Source organism: Pempheris klunzingeri, chromosome 3, assembly GCF_042242105.1.
Source record: "Pempheris klunzingeri isolate RE-2024b chromosome 3, fPemKlu1.hap1, whole genome shotgun sequence".
NCBI lineage: Eukaryota > Metazoa > Chordata > Actinopteri > Acropomatiformes > Pempheridae > Pempheris > Pempheris klunzingeri.
In genome coordinates this window covers 21168972-21185660 of record NC_092014.1, presented here as the reverse complement: position 1 = coordinate 21185660, position 16689 = coordinate 21168972, and the positions used below count along the sequence as shown (strand labels likewise).

Here is a 16689-nt window from a genome sequence, read left to right as displayed (position 1 = left end):
AGTTTTGCTGGAATCACCAAAATGTCTTCAAATGACATTAAGTGATAATGGCCTCAGGCTTTGCCAATCACCTTCAGTCTCAAAACAAAAGTTGATGCTGTGACACCATTGTGTGCTTCACTGTCCCCTGTTCGTATTTGAATTCACAGTACATTTAAGATATACCAAACTCATTGGTATATCGGACTCATTGGTATTGTGGATGCTGTGTTTTATTACATAACTACTTGTTGCTCTTATTGTTTGAATATCCCTGCAAACACAGCAGTCCTGCAAGAGAGCTCACCCTCAGTGAGTAAAAGTTTCAATCAGTGCATAACATTTTCAGGAATCTACTAATGCTGTGACACAAAATGTAGCAAATACATATGATGCATATATTGGAACTCTAAATGTGTCGAGACACAACAGAAACACAAGATGGGGGTTAATTTAAAAGACTGTGAATATAGTTTGGACACAAATCTCTCAGAGGATATTGAAAGTGCGCACACAGAGTGATCCACACCTATGACTTTTGTTGCTCCACCTTCTCTCTGACACATTACACTATCATGTGCCTTGTCATCTTTCTCAGTTACTCTCAATCATCTGTGGTCGAGGCAGTTCCCTGCTCTTGCACACCCTCCTGACCTCCCCAACGAGGTAAGCTGCTCTACATCTGAAACACGAACCATAGAACCTGGAAGTTTCTTGTTTGTTTGATGTTTTTGATTTCTGTATTTCAAAACCAAAGAACAGCGCCCCGACATTACCTTTTTATGAGGGGGGTCTGAGCTGCTGAGGTTCTTTACAGCTGTGGTCTGAGAAAACTGTTCTTTAGATTCAGAAAAATGTAGGAAGTCAAAAAAATAAGTTAAAGAAAACATCCATATGTGCTGAATGCAACTAAACATGTATGAGCATGTAAATGAAATGTCTACTTTGTGGTGAAACAAATGCTGTAACTTAAAGTTGGAACTTTTGTGTTTGTTGCTTGGTTTCCATGACAGTAAAACCATCTGTCTGACCACAGCCTGTCAAATCTGATGCAAATGATGGTCAAATTACAACAGAGCAAAGGCTTTTTTTTTGGGAACATGGCTTTTGTTACATCTAACAGGTTCGACCAGCTCTGCCATCTCACTCACCGTCATCACACATTTTTAAAAGATTTTTTTCATTCCATTTTATTCTCAGTAAGTCACCTGCACCAGACTGCATTGTCTGATTTTAGAAGTGGCCAAGAGGGCTCAGTGCACACGCTCAACATCTTCACGTACAGTAGGCAGCATTTAAATAAATAAATAAAACACAATTTACTGTCAGAAACACATTCATCAGTTTGACAGAGCAACATAAACAAATGCATTGCAAATACAGAAAACACAAGCAGATGGAGAAATGTCACGAGCTGAACACGATCCAACAGAAACACGGTCATGATGATCAGAAATGTTCATTTTAGTTTTAACATTTGGGATTATAAAAAAAACATGAAATTCCTTAACGTGATGTTTTGAGAATTGTGATTCAGTTTTCTCTTCAATTCAACAGCCTTCGGTTTATTCTGTATTGCTCTTGATATTTAGTAAATCCTTTTATGCTATGAACTCCAGTGTGCTACTTTAATTGTTAAGAAAGCATCATTTGGATGACCTGAAAATATCTGGCCCAGCTGAAGGTTCCTCCTCGACAATACATCTCCATGACCGAAGATAAACCAATGGTTATAGTCACAGTTCTGTTATAACACAGCTTTTACTGTTAACTGTTCAGCCACACCCACATAAATGTGAGGAATTCATGTTTTCTTTGTACTTCGTCATCGGACCGGGCATAAATAGCCAAATAGCAGCTGTCTAGTTATTTGCATTTGGGTATAGATAGATACTCTGCAGAAAACCTCTGAAATCCATCATTTACACAATTTGCTTCTATATATATAACAAGCATAACAAGTCAAAATAAGTGCCGCGAAGAAGGCCATTACCAGGATCCTGAAACTGAATTCAGCCTCTGTAAAAAAGTGTATTGTGTTTTTGCCGCATCTCTCCATTTGCTTGTTTTGTCTGTATTTGAAATGTGTTTCCTACGTGCTGTTTCTTTCATTTGCTTGTGTTTTGTTAAGCCCCCATAGATTGGCTCTAACCTTGCTCGCACTTACTACACACACACACACAAACAGAGGCAGAAATGGAAGCTCACATATCTTTCTCACACATTTCACAACACAGTCATTACAGTGGAGTTTGACAAACACCTACCTGAATTCTATCAGCCAGCGCTCCTCTGCAGAATGATAACCCCCAGACAGGGTGTCAGGCAGTTTCAACAAAATTCACAGTAGTGGTTTGTTTGTTGACAGGTGTGTTGGGGGAGTTAGATGCTAATAAATTGCTGATTAGAAACACAATGAGGACCTCTGGACATTTGTTTTTGGTAAGAAAGTGAGATAAAAGCAGAATTTGCATAAAGCTGACAGTCGAATGAAACTTTTGGTCATGTGAGAGCAGGAACTCTGATTCTAACTCATGTTTCTAGTTTCACTCTAAACAGACCTACAACATCAAGTCACCAAACCAGCTTTCTGGCACATGAATATCATGACAGAGAGTCTTGTAACAAATGGCCAGTTGTTGATTTAAGTGCTGTGTGACTTGATGAGCAAGTTTCCCACTTCAGAGAGAAAGGATGGTGCAAAAATAGATGACGCTGTGTTCAAAGTCTTCACTTTGCTTCATTCACAACAGCTGATTTCTGGATTTCACGGCCTTTCTCCAGTTCCCCTTTTTTCTTTTTTACAGTATTTTCTCTGCCTTACAAGTTTTTTTTCCTGCTCCTTTGGCAGATATCATGGAAAAGGGTCAGGGACTTCCCCTGGGAATGCCGCCGCCGCCGGCGTACCCTGGTCCTCCTGTGAACTACAATGCGGGAACCTACCAACCAGCTGCTGTGAACTACAATGCGGGAACCTCCCAACCAGCTGCTGTGAACTACAATGTGGGAACCTCCCAACCAGCTGCTGTGAACTACAATGTGGGAACCTCCCAACCAGCTGTTGTGAACTACAATGTGGGAACCTCCCAACCAGCTGTTGTGAACTACAATGTGGGAACCTGCCAACCAGCTGTCCAACCTGGTAAGACATCAGGGACCTTCACTTGTGTTATTTTACCTGCTTATTCGTATCTTACGCTCTCATTCCCTGAGCTATTCCTATCATTTATTCCATGTTGTGGTCTCCTTCTTGTGCCCAGTTCAACAGCCTGCTCACCAATACTCCCAACAACAAATTCAGGTCGTACAGACTGGTCAGTGTCTCTTTTCAGCTGTTTCTCAGAAGTTCAAATAACTCAGAATATAGCAAAAAAACTGTCAGAGAGTTCAGTGGTTGGGTGGTGAGGAAGTGTTTGGTGTCCTCCTCACAGTGAGCCAGACTGTGGTGCAGTGCCTGCCGACGGAGGTTCCTGGACAGATGAAGTGTCCACGCTGCCAAAATACTGTTGTCACTACAATCAAGCACAAGACTGGTTTGTACACGTGGATGGTCTGTGGCATTGTCGGCTTGTTCCTGTGAGTGGAGACCCCAACACACACACACACACACACACCCATATAGACTCAGATAGACCTTTAATTTAGTGTGTTTTTTATGAATTTAGTGGGATGAACTAATCTTTACTTTATCTTTTCACTAATAAATAAAGTACTTATTTCAAGTTAATTCAGTGTTCTGCATTGTTTTTATTTTCAGACCAACTCAGAACATATAAACCTGATTTGAATTTTTTTTTTTTTTACTTGAATTGCTGAGCTCAATAAACGCGCTGCTGAGTGTTCATTCTTTTTTGCACTTAGGAGGAAACAGACATGATGGAAACTTACTGTGTGTGTTTAATACACAAGATAAGATAAATCATTGTTGTGTCTTTTTATGATTAAAAAACCGATGCAAACCACAATTAAGGTACATATAGAAGTTTTAACACTGAACCAGTTTAAAATGCTTTACAGTGAACTCGATAAAGTGTTATTTTGACTTTGTTCTGATATTCCTCACCAGTTTATGGCCCTGCTGTCTGCTCCCGTTCTGCATTGCTTCTTGCAAGGATGTGGAGCATTCCTGTCCTGTCTGTCAAAACGTCCTGCACATCTACAGGCGTATGTGAAAGAGCACTGCCACTGTGTCAACTCTGCTGAGATCACAACTTTCTTTTATCTGTTGATGTAAAACATGCAATCATATTGTAAAAATGTAAAATTTGAAAAATCTAATCATCACTGTTATTATCACTCCATTTTCTAATTATTTTTCCTTGACTTGAAGTTTGATTTTGTCTCAATATGATATACTTCAGTTATATCTAAGCAACAATGAAGAATAATACATATGCCTTATTTTACTGAAATCTGATTCTTTTATAAAATGTTTTTTCCTTTAAAAGCTGCAACAAGAGTCAAATCATTTGATATTTTTGCATCTTAAGTCATTATCTTGATTTCATTTTGATCACATGTTGAATGTTTTTAATGAAATTTCAGCTATTTGACATGCTAATTTAAATTGATTACATAAGTATCATATGATTATCATCTTGAGTTAGGTTGTTTAATAATTAAACTCATTCTGTCAACAATTGAAAGCCTTTAATGACAATCATAACCAACTCACTGCTCAAATCATGTAATGATCAAAAAGAAATATATCACCAAGCAATTTTTTTTCCTTGACTTTATGACTAAAGGTTGCCATTTTCTAATTATTAATTGGTTTAGAATCATATACTGTGTGTTGAAATCAAAATTTTAGCGTATATGAACAAACCACAAGACAAAATTATTGTATTTTTATGAATTTACTGCTGTACTGATCACTATATAATCTGAATATGGTTTGAATTGCTAAACCAGATCACTGTCAGTATAGCAGGCATTTATCAAACAGAGGTTGGTTGTATGTATTCTACAGCATCTGCAGTGAGAGCCAGACTACAAGAGCGTAATGCCTTTGATTGGTACAGTAGAGAGCAGAGAATTAATTTGCTCCATTATTGATGGTACATTTGAATGCCATTAAAGCCTGTACTAAGCCACAGTTGGACATTTGTAGATAAATAATTTCAGGACTTAATGGTTTACTCCATTTGGAGTGAAGTAGTGAGAGGAGCTCTCTGCTGCCTTTAAGTAAATGACTTATCTACACAATATAACCTTTAGTATCTTGTTATATGCTGATGACTGATGCTGATTTGTTAAACTGTATATTATGATTTGATGACAATTGAGTGTTGGTTTGCAATTTCACCAAAAAACACATAAAAGAAGAAACAGTCTTTTTAAGGCCCAGACTGTCATTGAGTGAAAAGTTGGGACCCAAGCATACTGTAGTTCTCCAAGTAGACAGCAGATAGAGCCAGCAGACTGTGAGACGCAGCCCTTCATCACACACATCACCACTTACACTCCCCACTTTCTGTTTTATATGACGCAGACTATTTTAGATCAGGTCTCCACTGACAGTGAAAGGGAGATTTTAAAAATAGACCCTTGCACCATCCTAGAAGGACTTCAACCATCTGCACAACCAAGAGCCTTTTGATGACAAAGGAACCACATCGTGAAGACTTAATAACTGATGCCATTTAGGAAGGTACTCATTCCTAAATGTCCTGTGCTGCCTGGTGGCCGACAGGAGGAAATGTCACATCTCCATCTGATGTTTCTGACTCCGTACGAAGTTAAGTGTTGCAGAGTCATGACTTGTAGCCCCAGCTCAACAAGCCCTCCTTTGTGAACTTCACTTGTGCCCTCTGAGTGGCATTAGTATGTGACTGTGCGAGGAGAGACCTGAGGTGGGATAAATCTTGGGATTATGGGATGGACCATACTTACCAAGGTCCTATTAGACTGTGACCATAGTTACCAGTGGATTACACAGATTAGGACTGATGTCCTGACTTAGTCAGCACTTCTCTGTCCTGTTGTCTCCCACCCCTGTTTTCCTTTGTCTCTGTGAGGGATCACAAACAGGACAAAACAGCACACAGACACACACACTAGACATCAAATAAATGTTTTGCTTTATTAATACCTGAGGCAGACAGGGACGTCAGAGAATAATGTCTGTGAGAGGCAGGCAGACATTCAGTCTCTCTCTCAGGGCTTAGATACAGATCTAACCCAACCTAATAACGCTGGACCCTGCAACTAGTTAATCATTTGGTCCATGAAATGTCAGAAAAGAGTTAAAGGAATAGTTGGTCATTTTAGGAAATACACTTATTTGCTCCCTTGCTTAGAGGTAGATGAGGAGATTGATAGCACTCGTGTGTCTGTGTGCTAAAAATGTAACTGAAGCCAGCAGTTTAGCTTAGCGCAGCACAAAGACTGCAAACGGGGGAAACAACTAGCTTGTCTAACTTCTTGGAGTCTCTACTGTTTGCCTCATGGCTAAGAAACGGTATAGTTCATAACCCACTGTCAAACAGCAAGTTCTGTATGTAATTAATTGACACAATACCATGTTGAGTAGTGACTGGCAGAGCAGGGTGCAGGTGTGCACTCCTTTCCTCACATCTGTCTGTGGGTTTATTTGTGTTCTACAAACCAGCTTTGGCTTCTCCTATGTTTGGCCCCTATCTGTCACTGGGCTCACTAATGTCTGTCAGCATTAATCTCCCTCTAGCTGATCCTAAGTGACTAGATTAGCCAGTACTATGGTCGCTCCCTGTCATGTTTTTCCTCATGTCGTGTCCCTCTCCAAGCCCACATCATGCCATCTACAGGGGAGGAGGGAGATTTCTCCTCTCCAAGGGAGACTTGGCTGAATCATGTCATCAGTGTTATTATGTAACACTCTCTACCAGGATGGCCACGTGGCCACAGGACTCACCTGTGTTTAGAATGACCCCTCCCCATCTAAAGCCCATCTTCACTCTGCAACACATGCCATCCACGGACATTTTACTGCTGACGAGACCTCGGATTGCCATGGCCCAATCTGGTGATCAACGATGAATTTACATCTCCCACAGCTCTGAGTGTGAGGAAGACTTGTATAAGCGGCATGAGGAAGACGTGGGAGCCAGAGGGCAGGACATAACGCTGAGATGTGCAAGAGTGACTAATGCTGAATTGGCTGTGAATTACCATGCTCATGTACTGTACTTCCTAATTTCTTCCTGGTGAGACAGGTGCATCAGCGAATCATACTCCCCACTAATCATGTGTGGGTGAACAGAAGTAAAGCTGGGATTGCATCTCTGTTGACACCTCCGCAGATTTAGCGTGAAGCAGGCAGAGAGAAACACAGACATGCAGACGTAATGAATAGAAAGAGGAGGACAGAGGGAGCGAGAGAGAGGCAGAGACAGTGAGAGTGAAAGAGAGACAGAAGATATATTTGACTATGTGGGTGTGTGAAGTATCAAGGCATGCATCATAATTGTGGATTCTTCTTGGAGCAGCCGGACGTATCACTGCAGCAGCAGGGCATTACTGATCTCACAAAGTGTGTTATTGTGTACTTTAAAACAGCGGGAGTTGTGAGCACAGAGATCGACATAAGAGACATTTTCAGAGACAAAATGGAAACTGTTTTGTTTCTGATGCCTCGAGGATTTCATTGAGTGGGATTATAGGATAAAATATACTTTAACTAGCTGAAGGAATGCAGACTGGAAAATGATGAAGCCTCTTCACTGTCAATAATCAAGATTTCAGGTCAAGAATTTTTCTGAGGTGAGTCTGGAATTAGTATGATTGAACACTTAAATCATTTCAATACTGTGGTATTTTGTGTGTGTGTGTGTGTGTGTGTGTGTGTGCCTTGATACTTAAATCCTTGTTGGGATCAATCTGAGTCACATTTTCTGGTCTCACATTTTCACAGTTTGAGGGTTAAATCTTGGTATTACAGTTAGGGAACATGTTATGTCAAAGAGAGTCCTCACAGTTAAGTATAAACATCATATGTGTGTGTATGTGTGTGTGTGTGTGTGTGTGTGTGTGTGTGTGTGTGTGTGTGTGTGTGCGCGCGCACGCACATACTCGTGCGTCTCTCTCTGCTTTTGGGTACTGGAACTCGACTACTCAAAAGCCCAGTATGCGATGTAGTCAGCCCACGCTGTCTCCCGTTCCCATGGAAACCATTGCCCAGTGCTAAAAGCAACTCTATTCTGTGCTGTGAGTGCGTGAGTGTGTGTTTGTATTTATGTTTGTGTGTGCCTCAGAAAGAGAGAAACATTAATATCTGATACATTGCAGGCTTATTTGATCTTAATATATATTCACTGCTGTTTCTACTGTGTATTGTGAATCGTGAAGCTGCTGTATGAACTAATATTCCATCATTTATCGTGACATTCACCCTCCTGCCTCTCCCTTGTCAGGAACTTTCTCCACAATATTACTCCTCTTGTATATACATATGTGTATATATACATATGTGTATATATACACACACATATATATATATGTGTATATATGTATATATACACAAATGAATATAATCTCTGTCTCTCCTCATTACTACATATTTTCTGTCTCTGTGTCTCTAAGATGGCAGTCAGCCCTATCATCATCTGCCTCCTGTCACTGATTGGCTATGGCTCATCCCACCCCTCTCCTCCTCCTCGGGGATGCAGTGAGGATGTGGACCCTCCGTACAGAGTGCTGTGTGACCTGGAGTCAGTCTGGGGTGTGGTTCTGGAGGCCGTGGCCTGCACTGGGGGCCTCAGCTCTCTGGTCCTTGCTGTGCTCCTTCTAGTCAAGCTGCGCTCCATTTCTGACCCAGCCAGGCGCTCTGGCATGGGGCCTCTTCTCCTGCTCCTGGGCACGCTCCTCGGGCTCTTCACCATCTCTCTGGCATTCCTGGTGGGGAAAAACCAGGCGCTGTGTGTGGTCCGCAGGGCCTTTTGGGGGCCCCTCTTTGCCCTCTGCTTCTCTAGCTTGCTAGTGCAGGGTGTGAGGCTCAGGAGGCTGGTGGCTGGCAAGACGAGCCCATCGGGCAGCTCTCTGGCAGCGCTCGGCCTGGCCTTGGCCTTGGTTCAGGGCATCATTTCTGCTGAATGGGTCTTGCTAACTGTAGTTAGGGAAGGCCACCCGGCCTGTGAGTATCCGCCTTTGGACTTTGCTCTGACATGCAGCTACACCCTGGGGCTGCTCCTCATAGCCATGGGGCTTTCTCTAGGGGTGGTGCTGTGTGGAGGGGAGATGGGAGCAGAGGGATCAGGTGGGAATGAAGAAGATAGAGAAGGGGAGAGTGAAAAACGGAGATGGAAGTGTAACGCCGTCTGGATCTTCCTGTCCAGTCTGGCATCAGCGTTGCTATGGGTAGCCTGGCTGGGGTTTTATCTTTATGGCAGCCAGGCGCTAAGGGGAAAGGGGAAAGGGGAAAGGTTAGGAGGAGGAGGAGGAAAGAAGGATGTAAAGGTGCTGGATGAGCCGGCACTGGCAGTGGCCCTAGTCATTCAGGGCTGGATCCTGCTGCTGTTCCATGCTATTCCAGAGGCGCACCTGTGTCTCCGGATACCCTCGCAATCCAACACGCAAGACTTCTTCGACACCAGTCACACATCTCCTCCTCCACATTTCGGAGATGAGCTTCCTGCACACTCTCACCAACCCTTCCCTGAAAACCAGTCCTTTTCTATGGAGGAGCACGGTGCAAGTAGGTTTATGTAATGTGTGTGTGTGTGTGTGTGTGTGTGTGTGTGTGTTTGCATTTTGTATAACAGAGATTTTTTTTCAAGCTGAGCCGATTGCTGCCTTCAAATGGAAGTCATTAGTTTGGCCTTTACGTGTTATATTGTAAATCATGAGAACACTGTTGCCTGGCAACTGACAACAAAAATGGAGGTTGTTTTGATTCCTTCCCGAAAATGGTGAATGATTCTGTGTTTTCAGCATCTAACACCATACTGAGGAGAAAAAAGGAGTAGACAACAACTAACTTTCAACTGAGCTATTTCAAGTTCCTCGGCACTAGTGCTAGTGCACAAAAGTGCTACTCTTACCGCTAAAATGATTTGTTGTAACGTTAGGACTGCTTCTTTCAGTGGAAATAACAGAAATCTATAGAAAATCAAACTGTGCATAACATTTACCCAAACCATACTGCAACCTAATCCGTTTCAATATTGTCCATCTGGTGACTCTGTATGTTACAGACCTATTTTTGTTTATCAAACAACCAGATTTTGTCTTGAGCAGGTGTGTGCTCATATTCAAAAGATTCAGACTCACACTTTAAAAGTTACTTGTGAATTCCATTGCACTGCAGATCAATGTCCGCTCAACTTGTAGGATAATTTCCACATACTGTACTACCATGAATGCCGTGTACGTTTGTTTCCAGCAAAGTGTGGCTCACTTTTAGTTACTGTGCACAATCCAAAACCCAATTAAACCTAATGAAATGCCTGACTATCCAAGAGGCTTACAGGGAAAATGTATGAGTCATTTCACTTTGATTGCTCTCCATATTTATCTGAAGCCAAACGCACAGATGAACAACTAAAGCAAGATGAACCAGGATAAACAAAGAGTGGAGGCTGTAGCAGAATGGAGTCTGAAACAGCAAGACAGCAGGAGGCTGATGATATTGGTTGGCCAGTTTATGGCTGACTGAGGCAGAGAACCTGAACTGCAAAGAATGGGACAAATGGACAGTGAACTCCTTATTTCTGTAGTCTCTGCAGTAGAGCTTCTGAGTTAACATAATAGACAGAAAATGTTCTTTAACTTAGAAAATTAGATCCAGGTTAACAAAAAAAAAATGACATTTTCATTTAAAGTGAGATGTTTCAAGGAAGAAATAACACAATCTTCCTCTTGCATGTGTATGAGATTGAATTAATAGGCTAAAACAGACAGTTAAAGACACTTAGCTTCTACTGGCTAATGTTCGCACACAGATCGATGAGTCAGTTTGCTGATTGTGTGATTCCACTATGTTTTAGCATGGTCACTGATAATCATTTCACTAGTTTGATCATAAAAGAAAAACAAGAAGAAAACGCACTTCTTCTTATCAGTAGGCATGTTTGTTGTTTGCTGTTCACTTGCTCACAGTAAGGTCCCCCAGTGATGATATCCTTCTGAAAATTCAATGTGCAAATATCCTGTAACTTCCTTCCTCGTGGCAACAGTGGTCACTGTTTAGCAAAAGTATAACAGCCTGTGTCCAAAGTCAGTTCCTATTTACTAAATATTGCACTATATTTGCTGTCTACTATTTTATTTGAGTGTGAAATGTGTTCACAGTGTGGTGCCCATTCCCACAGTGGACTGACAAAATTTGTGTCAATGGCGTGTACACTACGTTGTGCTAACAATCCCACCATGCAATGCTCCACATTCCATGAATGTGAAACAGTCGTCAGCAATGATGTAACACAGGGGTGTCAAAACTTTTTTCACTAAGGGCCACATACAGAAAAACATACAAAGGGCTGGGCCACTCACTAGAAGTGAGCTATATTGCTAACTTTAATCCACTAGAGGTGATGTATATCGCCTCACCTCTAGTGGATTAAAGTTGCCAAAATCAATCAAATGTAGGTGAATTCTGCTCGATAACTGAACAACAACAACACCAACATCAGCATCAGAGAGGGAAGCTTGAAATAGTCTGTGCTAGAGCCCTGGTGCTCGAATTGACAGCCTTACCTCCACTTTCTTGCCCCTCTGCGGACACTGTAGATTCCTTTGCGCTCACCTGTCCCAGCTGGAGCCCCATCCGTCTTACCTCCACACAGCATGTTTAAGTCCCATCATGCCAACTGCATCTGGCACAGCTTCAAAAACATCCTCACCCGTCGTGGTGCTCTTTAGACTGCTAACATCAAGCAGCTCCTCCATAATGTAAAAGTGATCGTCATTAGTTATCAGCTGTGCTCTCATCGCACACCGTGTCTGAAACTTTCTACACTCACTTGCTCTCTTACGTTTCCTTAATTCTGCCATTTTGGGCCACCTGTAGAAAATCTTCTATTCTTCTTCTATTACTCGTTTTATAGAGAAGCTGCCTCGTTCAAGACCGTTACTCCACCTAGTGGTGAGACTAAGAAGTACAACACAGTCCAGCGCAGGTTCCATGCGTGGGCCTTATTCCAATACATTTTTAGAATTTCCTGCGGGCCAATGAAAATTGGACCACGGGCTGCAGTTGGCCCGCGGGCCGGAGTTTGGACACCCCTGATGTAACACGACGAAAGTGTCCAAACTGTCACTTTGCTGCTACAGACAGAGTGAACTAATGCGTGCTGATTATATGGAAAGTAATGAAGAAGGAAGTGACTGATGACACTGTGATGTTCTTACACACCCAGACAAGTGTTCCCAGTTACTGTGTCTGGTAAGACCATTGCTCAGGTTGAACGAGCTGTGCTGGGAATAGAGTTTCAGTGTTGGGAAGTATCCCTCATTCTATATGCTCATTTCGACTATCTTTCAACAAGCCGATCAACGTCACTCGACATAGCAGCATTTGACTCTCCTGGATGTACATTGATCATATACGTTTATGTTGTGGTTACCAGTTGTCATTATTTCAACTTTTAAGAAATCATGTTTTGTCTGCCATCTTAACATGGAGGACGACTCAAAATACTATTAAACCTAAGAGCCATGAGAAAGTCAAGTAGTCAATAAACAAAACACTGCAGCATTTGGTGCCTGGAAATGGGGTCATGTTTACAGTGTTCATGATAACACTCCACGTGAACACCCTCCTCTCTTGGCATTTACGACTTCTGAAGGAGAAATTTTTTGAAATCTTGGAGTTCACTGGTTGTGTTAGTTAATTATTTAAGGAATGTTAGCATATTGCAATTGTAATTATTGTTATGTCTGAAGACAATGATGATATTTCACATAGCCAATCACATTTCCTGCATTAACCTTGTGTTACCCGCTTGCTAAATTGTTAGCCTCGGTGGCTTCCAGACATCAACAGCATGGAGTCTTTGGGCATCCATGTTGCCTAGCGGCATTGCCTGGTAACAGTGTTCTCATGATGTAACCACTTGAACGGCAAGAATATGGCGTACACGACTTCCCATGTCATAACCACAAGGTCACAAGTTCCATTTAAAGGCAGCAATTGATCCTGAGATTAAAAGTTAATTAATCTAAGCTGCAGATTGTGTTTTTAGTTTTTCAACACTGCAATCTTGAGCTTCCACCCACCATTAGCAGAGTTTTAAGCCTGGTGATTGGATGTATCTTACCGATGCACCTTGGGAATTGTTATTAACTTCTACCTTGACATTTTTTTTTATTTTTTAAAATCTTTTTAATCAAATATCTATATATTTTAAAACCTTTATCATACAGTCCAACAAAGCTAAAAGAAGTGAGGTGTCCACCAGCAGTCTGTAGACGCCCACACAGACCCGAAGAGAGGTCTATGAACCATGATAAATAAAATCACCTGTGTTTGATGTATGATTTGTATCAGCCACAGTCATATGTCATAGTGAGTGCTCTTGCATGACACATATAACTTGTGTATGTGCTTTACCTCGCTTGGGTCTTTCAGCTCTCCGAACTGGAACATACCACAGCAGCCACGGGAATACGCGTCCTGGCATCGCCTTCAGAGGTCACGTCTACCAGCCCACTGAGATGGCGCTGGTCATGAACGGTGGAACAGTAAGTATGGAGGAATCACACTCTGCCTCACTTACTAACCAAACACAGCAATATTCTGCTCTTTCATTGCTTTGTCTCTCTTTTGTAGATGCCTACAGCCCCGATTAACTACACTGGACGACGGTTATGGTGATATGGGACAAGACTTGAAGAGGACACACTGGTGTAACACTGGTGTGTGACGGTAGACTTTCCTGTTGCCTAAGAGGAAGAAGGAGATATGACTAACGTCGCATATCACACAGGATGAATTTGATGGGAGCTAAATATATTTAATGTGTTTGTGTTTCTGCACACCTATGTGAATTTTGCTTTTTAAGAGCCAACCCTCATAGTAGTTTGCTGAAATTTTCTGGATTGCCTCTTTATCGGCTGACTGGGCATGAAATCACAAGAGGCGTGTCTTTCACAGTTTTCAGATATTTTGTCACAAAGTGCAGGCATTTTCAGTTTATTTTGATCGGCACATATAGTCTCAGTGTAACATGTAAATACACTGACGAGGATTGTATACAGAAGGCTTAAGTTATTATTATAAAAGGTGACTACTACAAACTGGTGTTCCATGTGGTATTAAAGGGGAGTAACTGAAGGAGCTGCTCTTGGACCACAAGAAAGTAAAAATCAAAGGACGATTTGAATGTAGTGAGACAAACATTTTTCCATTTTTAGAGAAAAAAAGCCGTTTGAATGTTTATGTATATTACCTGCATACGCCCACAAAGATTGCTTGGACTCTGTATTACATGCTGGAGAGACCCAAAGGACTCCTAGTGTTTTCTCTCCATATCTCCATTATTAGTGCTAAAGGGCAGTTTGGCACATTTCACCAAGTGTACTGATAGATCTCATAAATGTGCAGAGTTGTGGAGGATCATCTGAGCTCTACATCATCCACAGCTCACGGATAGGTAGTTTTTAATATAAGCATATCATGAAAAGCCATTTAATACTGCAATATCTGTGCGGCAGTATATAAGGTTTACTGTTGGAGGTTGTAATTTTGCACTTTATCTGCGCTGATCATGTTTGGGCATTGTGATATTTGAGATGTATGATCATTTGAGATGCATGTAAAAGCGCAGTTTAAAGGTAATGTATTTTGTCAAAATGTGTGTACTTTGAGTGTTTTCTAGAATTTTAATATACGTATTGAAGCAAAATACTAGTTATAGTGTTGAGTTTCAAAGTTCATTCTTGACACTGCAAACGGTGGTCGACAAAACGACCTCAAGTGCTCAGAAAATTGATATTTAAACATCTACAGTTCTATGGGCAACTGGGCAAACCCCATCTCCTGAGGAAGACATGATTGAAAGCTCTGGAATAGCTACTAAATGGACCATGAGGTTGGACTGTTTTGTCAACCACTTTCATTGTGTTTTCACTCGTGTTTTCCCAAGGTTACTTTGGATTTAATTGCGCTATCTGTCATTATAAACACTTTGTTTGAGATGCATGGCAACATCTCCGTATATTCTAGCATTCAGGGTCCCTTTAAATTTCATATTCTCTCAAATATATAGAAAGCATTCAATCATCCATCAATCCATCACTGTGAATGTACCTGGAACAGATTCAAATGCATGTATACTGTTTATATTAGTGACGCAGCAAAGTTTGGCTCCAAGTCCAGACAGATTTCTAGCTGACAGCCGCTCTTCAGATGCATTTGAACTCTGAGGGAAACTGAAAAATATTTGACAAGATGGTTGGAGTTTCCATCTCCTGGGCAACACTGCATTTAATCAATTTATCAGGTTTAAATACAATTCAAAGAGCTGTCACCATGTTCATGTTGTGACAATTTCCTCATGCTATAAGACTATACTAAGCTGTTGAGAAGTTTGCTTTTGTGTACAGGTGTGTGTGCTGTGATATTGTACAATGAAAATATTATCATCACAGATTTTTATGTATTTACCCTATATAACTGAGATTTAGTCATGTAAATAACCCAAATGTGAAAAAACAATGGTATTTTCCTTTTCAGATGCTCTTATGATGATAGCACTGTCACTGTTTTATGGCAGCGTAACATGAATGTCTGTAATGTGATTTGCACAAAGTGGCTAATACAACAGCGCACACTGTTAATCGCTGTCTGGTCATTGAACTCATCTTTCCTCGGCCTCCAGCACATATGGTACACTAATGGATACACTTTACTGTAGGTGACGGTCGCTTTGTAGACATGCAGCTCCACAGTCAGCTACTACTGTGAACATATAGAGCAGAGGCATGCACGGTGACAAAGAGATCAATGTGCTGCAAAGAATATAAAGCAGATAAAGAAAACATCTTCACCACTATTACAGTACATATGTTTTCTTTAAGAAAAAAAAAAGACTGCAAATAAATAAAACACAAGAAAACACACAAAGACAACAACAACAATGGAAATTACAACACTAAGAAGGCTTTCAGAGTACACTGTTGTCCATGTGTGATTTTCTGTAAAGATTATTCTGAAAAGTTGTCCAGGCTGCACAATAAATGCATTTATTCACAGCCCCTCTCCTTGGTAGCTCAAACTGGGTCTAGAGGATTAGTATATTTTCTAAGTACAAAATAGCTGTACCATCTGTACCAAGTGTGTGGCATTTGGCTGCTTTTAGAGCCAAGTGAAGACGTGCACGATGCCTCTCCTCTGTGTGATGTGCTGAATCATGAGCCAGTTCACCTCATAGCTCTATCCATCAAAAATAGCAACGGAGCAGCTGTTCCAAAATCCCTCGCTGCATGTGGGAGTGTTTTAAAAGTAACCTGTGCTAAATTCGAGCCATGGCACCTCAAATACTCGGGCTGTTAGAGGCTGTAGGTGGCTGTAGGTTGGGGCTGGAGCTGCCTCCTAGAAGCTGTGGGAGCTTTGGGTGTTGGTGGCTTCTTAAAACTCAGTTGAAGGCTGGGTGCAGAGAGGCTGAAGGTGAAAGCTGATGCAAATAGCTGTCATTGGCTGCAGTCGGATGCCGGGGTTGCAGATGGCTGTCAGAGGTTGCAGGCAGAAGCAGGGTGACCAGAAGTAGCAAGTGGAGGCTGAAGTCGAAGATG

The 16689-nt window shown here is 41.5% G+C and overlaps 2 protein-coding genes across 2 annotated transcripts; both read left to right on the top strand.

The window, feature by feature from the left end:
• Positions 1-595: 595 nt before the first annotated feature.
• On the top strand, positions 596-4301 carry LOC139199348 (lipopolysaccharide-induced tumor necrosis factor-alpha factor homolog). The gene is made up of 5 exons (XM_070828406.1): positions 596-645; positions 2831-3121; positions 3240-3293; positions 3411-3555; positions 4046-4301. Exons 2-5 carry the CDS (start codon positions 2836-2838, stop codon positions 4149-4151), a joined length of 591 nt encoding a protein of 196 aa, XP_070684507.1. The 5' UTR covers positions 596-645; positions 2831-2835; the 3' UTR covers positions 4152-4301.
• Positions 4302-8541: 4240 nt separating this feature from the next.
• On the top strand, positions 8542-13771 carry gprc5bb (G protein-coupled receptor, class C, group 5, member Bb). Its single transcript, XM_070828457.1, has 3 exons — positions 8542-9652; positions 13526-13638; positions 13727-13771. The coding sequence occupies exons 1-3, from the start codon at positions 8542-8544 to the stop codon at positions 13769-13771; spliced, it is 1269 nt and encodes a 422-aa protein (XP_070684558.1).
• The last annotated feature ends 2918 nt before the right edge of the window (positions 13772-16689 follow it).

What these genes read in the sequence shown, in the direction of transcription:
- LOC139199348 (XM_070828406.1), top strand. Translation starts at nt 2,836, where the DNA reads ATGGAAAAGGGTCAGGGACTTCCCCTGGGAATGCCGCCGCCGCCGGCG. An exon ending in CCAACCAGCTGTCCAACCTG is followed by an intron (nt 3,122 to 3,239) that starts GTAAGACATCAG and finishes TCTTGTGCCCAG; the next exon opens with TTCAACAGCCTGCTCACCAA. An exon ending in GGCATTGTCGGCTTGTTCCT is followed by an intron (nt 3,556 to 4,045) that starts GTGAGTGGAGAC and finishes ATTCCTCACCAG; the next exon opens with TTTATGGCCCTGCTGTCTGC.
- gprc5bb (XM_070828457.1), top strand. Translation starts at nt 8,542, where the DNA reads ATGGCAGTCAGCCCTATCATCATCTGCCTCCTGTCACTGATTGGCTAT. An exon ending in TATGGAGGAGCACGGTGCAA is followed by an intron (nt 9,653 to 13,525) that starts GTAGGTTTATGT and finishes TGGGTCTTTCAG; the next exon opens with CTCTCCGAACTGGAACATAC. An exon ending in TGGTCATGAACGGTGGAACA is followed by an intron (nt 13,639 to 13,726) that starts GTAAGTATGGAG and finishes TCTCTTTTGTAG; the next exon opens with ATGCCTACAGCCCCGATTAA.